General features: G+C 42.1%; 1 protein-coding gene across 1 annotated transcript in view; it reads right to left on the bottom strand.

Annotated features, from left to right (window-relative positions):
• LOC107713605 (synaptic vesicle glycoprotein 2C-like) overlaps window positions 1–9,623 on the bottom strand; it is a 37,915-nt gene that overhangs the window by 12,256 nt on the left and 16,036 nt on the right. Inside the window, exons 4-5 of the mRNA XM_016519176.1 lie at window positions 8,503–8,739; window positions 1,456–1,486 (exon numbers count right to left, since the gene is read on the bottom strand). Coding sequence (XP_016374662.1) covers window positions 1,456–1,486; window positions 8,503–8,739 — 268 coding nt within the window. The remainder of the gene's footprint in view (window positions 1–1,455; window positions 1,487–8,502; window positions 8,740–9,623) is intronic.

Below are 9,623 nucleotides of genomic sequence, written 5' to 3'. Positions count from 1 at the left end.
CACACACACACACACACATTTTCAATGTAGAGCTCTTATTGGCCCAAGTGAAAAACATGCTTACACATATTATTCAACTTTAACCAGTTGCTTGACATTTGCTAAGAGTAATGTGACATTATTTATGTACAACTTAAAAGCACAAAACACCTATAACAAAAAGTAACGTGGCATTACCAGGGTACAATGATGGTCTCATATAATATTATGTTACTTTGATATACAGCTTGAATGATTGCCATAATTGTAACATACACAAAATGATGGTATTTCCATGGCGCCATGTCCAAAATGCTGTACTTTTTTATTGTATCATTGATATACTATTTTAATTTTTGTTAATATTTTTAATGACATTTTATTTTTATTTTTTTGTGTTTTCATTTGAAAGTTTTAGTAATTTTGTTGTCTCTTTAATTTTGCATTATTTTTTATCTTTTTTTTTTTTAAATGTCTCTCTCTCTCTCTCTATATATATCTATATATCTTTTTTTTAATAAGTTTTAGTTTATTTTGTCTTAGTTTTTTTAGTACTTGAACTTTAAATAAAAATGAGAAATGCTTTTAATTTAAAATGTAGAAATTTAATTTAATTTCAAGCAATTTTTAATATTATTGTTAGTGTACCCTGCACACTATGGTGTTTTTCAGTTTTGTTAGTGACACAAGGAAATGCGGTTTCCACAAAAGCCTTTGAGAAACCTCTGCGACTGAATTTCACAGTGAATAAGTTTGTTTGGGAGTGTGTGTGTGTGTGTGTGTGAAGAGGAGTCGATTAAGAATGCCTGCAGGAGTAATACTGCTGAAAACACACTCTCACTGAAAAATAATCATTAAAGTTGCTATCATTTTCCACATGGCTGCTGCTCTCTGACGCTGCGCAGAATGTCTAGTGGCGGAGCGGCACCATATGGTGTGAGTGTGTGTGTGTGTGTGTGTGTGTGTGTTTGATTCAGAAACAGAGAAGCAGTGAGCGATGGAGCGAGTGCGATGCTTACAGGACAGCTGCAGGGGAACGGAGAGTAAAAATGAATGTGCCTTAGAGGACAGAAAGGCCTTAGACCAGAAAAAATGCTTTAAAGGAAGATTCTGTCATCATTTACTCACTCTCATCTCACTTCAAACACAAATGGAGTTTAGCAGAATGTTCACGCTGCTCTTTTCAGTACAATGACAGAAGAAGAGGCTGATGAGATCCAGAAAGGACTGAAAAAAACACCATAAAAGTAGTTCATCCTGTGTGATTTGTGCACCGTATTAAGAGTCTTCTGAAGTTTGATTCTGATTCTCATGTGTCAAAAGTTTACATTTTTAAATTTCATTAAATTTTGAATATGCTGAAGAGCAAATGAGATACAGTACATAATGAATTTTCACTTTTGGATGAACTTCCTTTGAATTCCCTTAATGAATGTTTTTCCTTTCAATATTCAATATACTGTACACAGTACCAACTTCATGAGTTGTGCTGTATGGAGGACCAAACCTGCAAAAGAAAAGCAAAGAAAGGAAAAGAAAAAAGAAAAGAAAGGAAAAGAAAAGAAAAGAAAAGAAAAGAACACAGCAAAGTAAATATTTTTCAAGTTTCTTATAAAAAGAAATACATAAATGAATAAATAAATGTTATATATTACACCTGGAGGTAATGTTACATATTCTAACAATAATATTTAAATAATAAAATGATTATATATTGTAATAATTATATATACAAATACATATAAAAACATGGAAATAAATATGCAAGAATGTAATGTACGAATAAAGAAATAAATATTCAACAAATGTTCAAATATTCAACATATATACAAATGTATATATATATATATGTACTAAGTATGGTAATAAATATAATCAATAAATAGAAAAAAAATACAACAATATATTATGTAAGAATAAAAAATAATTATAAGCATATTTTTTCATTTTAGTAATATATGTATTTATATACTGTATATAGGCTATACTTAAGGCTGTAATTAAAGCAAAAGGTGGTTCAACAAAACACTGACACAAGGGGTGATCCTTTTTCCAACTCAGTGATTCTGCTTTTTTATTTATTTATTTATTTTTTGACGTGTTGGTGTTTTATCTTTCACTTGGATGTTATAAGTTGCACTGAGTAAATACAGCTGGATAAAACTGTGTCCGTCTTCATTTCAGGCTGCAAAGCAACAAAATGTGTTTATTTAAAGGGGGGTGATTCGTTTCTTTTCTATACCATATACATAAATATACACATATAGTATATCTATACAGTATATAAATACAAAAATGAAAGAATAATTAGTAAATTCATATAAAACAATTAATTCAGGGCTGAATTTGATGAAAATTGAAAGGAAATGTGTATTTTATGGTGTATTTATTTATTTTGGCATGTTTTCTTCTCTATAGCCAGCACATGAAAGTCTTTGCAGTTTAGCTGATGATGCAAGAACTCACTATATGGGCGGTAATATCACACACACACACACACACACACACACACACACACACACTCACACTCACACTCACACTCACACTCACACTCACACTCACACTCACACTCACACTCACACTCACACTCACACTCACACTCACACTCACACTCACACTCACACTCACACTCACACTCACACTCACACTCACACTCACACTCACACTCACACTCACACTCACACTCACACTCACACTCACACTCACACTCACACTCACACTCACACTCACACTCACACTCACACTCACACTCACACTCACACTCACACTCACACTCACACTCACACTCACACTCACACTCACACTCACACTCACACTCACACTCACACTCACACTCACACTCACACTCACACTCACACTCACACTCACACTCACACTCACACTCACACTCACACTCACACTCACACTCACACTCACACTCACACTCACACTCACACTCACACTCACACTCACACTCACACTCACACTCACACTCACACTCACACTCACACTCACACTCACACTCACACTCACACTCACACTCACACTCACACTCACACTCACACTCACACTCACACTCACACTCACACTCACACTCACACTCACACTCACACTCACACTCACACTCACACTCACACTCACACTCACACTCACACTCACACTCACACTCACACTCACACTCACACTCACACTCACACTCACACTCACACTCACACTCACACTCACACTCACACTCACACTCACACTCACACTCACACTCACACTCACACTCACACTCACACTCACACTCACACTCACACTCACACTCACACTCACACTCACACTCACACTCACACTCACACTCACACTCACACTCACACTCACACTCACACTCACACTCACACTCACACTCACACTCACACTCACACTCACACTCACACTCACACTCACACTCACACTCACACTCACACTCACACTCACACTCACACTCACACTCACACTCACACTCACACTCACACTCACACTCACACTCACACTCACACTCACACTCACACTCACACTCACACTCACACTCACACTCACACTCACACTCACACTCACACTCACACTCACACTCACACTCACACTCACACTCACACTCACACTCACACTCACACTCACACTCACACTCACACTCACACTCACACTCACACTCACACTCACACTCACACTCACACTCACACTCACACTCACACTCACACTCACACTCACACTCACACTCACACTCACACTCACACTCACACTCACACTCACACTCACACTCACACTCACACTCACACTCACACTCACACTCACACTCACACTCACACTCACACTCACACTCACACTCACACTCACACTCACACTCACACTCACACTCACACTCACACTCACACTCACACTCACACTCACACTCACACTCACACTCACACTCACACTCACACTCACACTCACACTCACACTCACACTCACACTCACACTCACACTCACACTCACACTCACACTCACACTCACACTCACACTCACACTCACACTCACACTCACACTCACACTCACACTCACACTCACACTCACACTCACACTCACACTCACACTCACACTCACACTCACACTCACACTCACACTCACACTCACACTCACACTCACACTCACACTCACACTCACACTCACACTCACACTCACACTCACACTCACACTCACACTCACACTCACACTCACACTCACACTCACACTCACACTCACACTCACACTCACACTCACACTCACACTCACACTCACACTCACACTCACACTCACACTCACACTCACACTCACACTCACACTCACACTCACACTCACACTCACACTCACACTCACACTCACACTCACACTCACACTCACACTCACACTCACACTCACACTCACACTCACACTCACACTCACACTCACACTCACACTCACACTCACACTCACACTCACACTCACACTCACACTCACACTCACACTCACACTCACACTCACACTCACACTCACACTCACACTCACACTCACACTCACACTCACACTCACACTCACACTCACACTCACACTCACACTCACACTCACACTCACACTCACACTCACACTCACACTCACACTCACACTCACACTCACACTCACACTCACACTCACACTCACACTCACACTCACACTCACACTCACACTCACACTCACACTCACACTCACACTCACACTCACACTCACACTCACACTCACACTCACACTCACACTCACACTCACACTCACACTCACACTCACACTCACACTCACACTCACACTCACACTCACACTCACACTCACACTCACACTCACACTCACACTCACACTCACACTCACACTCACACTCACACTCACACTCACACTCACACTCACACTCACACTCACACTCACACTCACACTCACACTCACACTCACACTCACACTCACACTCACACTCACACTCACACTCACACTCACACTCACACTCACACTCACACTCACACTCACACTCACACTCACACTCACACTCACACTCACACTCACACTCACACTCACACTCACACTCACACTCACACTCACACTCACACTCACACTCACACTCACACTCACACTCACACTCACACTCACACTCACACTCACACTCACACTCACACTCACACTCACACTCACACTCACACTCACACTCACACTCACACTCACACTCACACTCACACTCACACTCACACTCACACTCACACTCACACTCACACTCACACTCACACTCACACTCACACTCACACTCACACTCACACTCACACTCACACTCACACTCACACTCACACTCACACTCACACTCACACTCACACTCACACTCACACTCACACTCACACTCACACTCACACTCACACTCACACTCACACTCACACTCACACTCACACTCACACTCACACTCACACTCACACTCACACTCACACTCACACTCACACTCACACTCACACTCACACTCACACTCACACTCACACTCACACTCACACTCACACTCACACTCACACTCACACTCACACTCACACTCACACTCACACTCACACTCACACTCACACTCACACTCACACTCACACTCACACTCACACTCACACTCACACTCACACTCACACTCACACTCACACTCACACTCACACTCACACTCACACTCACACTCACACTCACACTCACACTCACACTCACACTCACACTCACACTCACACTCACACTCACACTCACACTCACACTCACACTCACACTCACACTCACACTCACACTCACACTCACACTCACACTCACACTCACACTCACACTCACACTCACACTCACACTCACACTCACACTCACACTCACACTCACACTCACACTCACACTCACACTCACACTCACACTCACACTCACACTCACACTCACACTCACACTCACACTCACACTCACACTCACACTCACACTCACACTCACACTCACACTCACACTCACACTCACACTCACACTCACACTCACACTCACACTCACACTCACACTCACACTCACACTCACACTCACACTCACACTCACACTCACACTCACACTCACACTCACACTCACACTCACACTCACACTCACACTCACACTCACACTCACACTCACACTCACACTCACACTCACACTCACACTCACACTCACACTCACACTCACACTCACACTCACACTCACACTCACACTCACACTCACACTCACACTCACACTCACACTCACACTCACACTCACACTCACACTCACACTCACACTCACACTCACACTCACACTCACACTCACACTCACACTCACACTCACACTCACACTCACACTCACACTCACACTCACACTCACACTCACACTCACACTCACACTCACACTCACACTCACACTCACACTCACACTCACACTCACACTCACACTCACACTCACACTCACACTCACACTCACACTCACACTCACACTCACACTCACACTCACACTCACACTCACACTCACACTCACACTCACACTCACACTCACACTCACACTCACACTCACACTCACACTCACACTCACACTCACACTCACACTCACACTCACACTCACACTCACACTCACACTCACACTCACACTCACACTCACACTCACACTCACACTCACACTCACACTCACACTCACACTCACACTCACACTCACACTCACACTCACACTCACACTCACACTCACACTCACACTCACACTCACACTCACACTCACACTCACACTCACACTCACACTCACACTCACACTCACACTCACACTCACACTCACACTCACACTCACACTCACACTCACACTCACACTCACACTCACACTCACACTCACACTCACACTCACACTCACACTCACACTCACACTCACACTCACACTCACACTCACACTCACACTCACACTCACACTCACACTCACACTCACACTCACACTCACACTCACACTCACACTCACACTCACACTCACACTCACACTCACACTCACACTCACACTCACACTCACACTCACACTCACACTCACACTCACACTCACACTCACACTCACACTCACACTCACACTCACACTCACACTCACACTCACACTCACACTCACACTCACACTCACACTCACACTCACACTCACACTCACACTCACACTCACACTCACACTCACACTCACACTCACACTCACACTCACACTCACACTCACACTCACACTCACACTCACACTCACACTCACACTCACACTCACACTCACACTCACACTCACACTCACACTCACACTCACACTCACACTCACACTCACACTCACACTCACACTCACACACTCACACTCTCTCACACACACACACACACACACACACAGATAGTGAATAACGCACTATCACAGCTCCTTCCATCACAAACTAGTATACATCAGCTAAACTAGTACTAAACAAATGAACATTACTGACTTATAATGTTGGTTTTAGCTAGTGACCAGGATGGCGACACTAGTTAAGCATCTTATCTTAACCAGCTAGTAAAAGAGCAGCATTGTTTGTCTAAAAACCAAACCTTACAATTAAAGGTGATCTAAACTGGTCTGAGAATTTTTTTTTCCCCAGGAAAAGATGAACATTTGAAAATATAAACTAACATTAATAATTGAACGTTAATATGGAGGTTGTTTTATAGCTAAATCCACACATTTTAGGTTTTATTTTTAATAAAATAAAATAAAATATAAAATAAAATAAAAACAGTTGGAGTAAGTTTTTCAAATTTCACAGAAGAAATACAGAAATATTTTAATGTTTAATAAACATAAATAAAAAGATATGAAATATAATTTCTAATCCAACATAATCATAATCGAAACATAATGCATTATCAGTTTAAACATAAATACAATTAAAATTAAATAATAAATACAAAAAAACTAAAATAAAATAACCATAATAAAATAAAATAAAATAAAACAGTTTGAGTAAATTTTGCTTTTTTTATTTCCACTGAAGAAATAAACATAAATAAACATAAATTAAAAATATCAATATTATACATGTGAAAATATGAAATATGATTCTAACATAATCCGAGCAGGGGTGGAGGAAAGACGCATCAGTAGGATGGTGGGGATGCGACAACAAGGGGGGTGTGGACTCGATGGGAACAAGCAATGGACCGAAAGATCTCGTGGACTGAGCTGTGGAAAGCAGAGCCATACCGGATCCAGTTCCTTATCCAATCAGTCTACGATGTCCTCCCCAGTCCAACCAACCTCTTCTCATGGGGCCTGAAAGACACCCCTGCATGCCTCTTGTGCCAAAAAAGAGGATCCCTAGAGCACATATTAAGCTGCTGCCCTACGGCGCTGGGAGAGGGACGTTATCGGTGGCGCCACGACCAGGTGCTAAGGGTAATTGCTGGAACCATCAGTACCGGAATCTCTCTCAGCAAGCACCAGCAGCCAGTACAGCACACAATCACATTTGTTAAGGCGGGAGAGAAACCACAAGGGAGCAGGAACTCAGCGGGGGGACTTCTAGCAACAGCTCGAGACTGGCAGTTAAAGGTTGACCTGGGAAGGCAGCTCAGATTTCCAGAAACCATCGCCACGACCACACTTAGGCCTGACATGGTCCTATTTTCAGAATCATCAAGGCAGGTGGTTCTACTGGAATTGACTGTGCCCTGGGAAGACCGGATGGAAGAGGCATTTGAACGGAAGAGAGCCAAGTATGAGGAGTTGACAGGTGAATGCCGTAACAGAGCCATCAGGAACATCATGGATGCCGCGGAGAAGGCATCAAGATGGCTGTGGATCAAAAGGGGCGATCCGTGGACTACACAAGCTACCTAGACACAAGTCGGGGACTGATCACCCCTGGCTGGGTCGCCTGGGCGAGGGTGTATGATGTTGAAAGACCCGAAACACCCGATGACCCCAGGTAACATCACTGATGATGTGTCTAGGGTGCACCTGGAAGGTGTATGTCAAATTTTGATAATGCATTATCAGTTTAAACATGAATAAAATAAAATAAAAACATTTGAAGTAAATATTTTTCAAGTAACAGAAAAAGAAATGCATAAATAAATGAATCTACACTCTAAATAATGCTGGGTTGTTTCAACCCAACTTTGGGTCAAATATGGACTAACCCAACTTTTGGGATACAAATTTAATCTGAAGAGTAAACCCAAAAGCTAGGTTAGTCCATATTTGACCAAAGTTGGGTTGAAACAACCCAGCATTTTTTTAGAGCGTGTGGTTACACAAGTTAAGCTGGTTCAAGAACAATTATGATCTTAATTAACCAGCTAACAAAATACTAGCATTTTACTGTATAAAACCAAATTTAAGATGGTCTAAACTGGTCTAAGCAGATGAAACTGTAAAATTATAAAATATATTTTAACATAATCTGATAAGACACATGAGTTTGAACATTAATGTGAAGGTCATGCAGCAGTAAATCTTCCAATTACAGCTAAATCCACACACTAGCTTAGTTAGCATCTCAGCTCACGTACGCAAAAGCCACTTTTGATCAAATCAAGACGTCCTGACAGCATTCATTTCTACTTGAGAACAAAAGTTGGAAGTTGTGTCTGAAATTTTAACTAACTTTGCGCAGAACACACACACACACACACTCACACTCACACTCACACACACACTCACACTCACACTCACAC

Source organism: Sinocyclocheilus rhinocerous, unplaced genomic scaffold (genome assembly GCF_001515625.1).
Source record: "Sinocyclocheilus rhinocerous isolate Xijiao unplaced genomic scaffold, SAMN03320098_v1.1 scaffold1937, whole genome shotgun sequence".
Classification (NCBI taxonomy): Eukaryota; Metazoa; Chordata; class Actinopteri; order Cypriniformes; family Cyprinidae; genus Sinocyclocheilus; species Sinocyclocheilus rhinocerous.
This window is presented reverse-complemented; position numbering and strand designations above follow the sequence as displayed.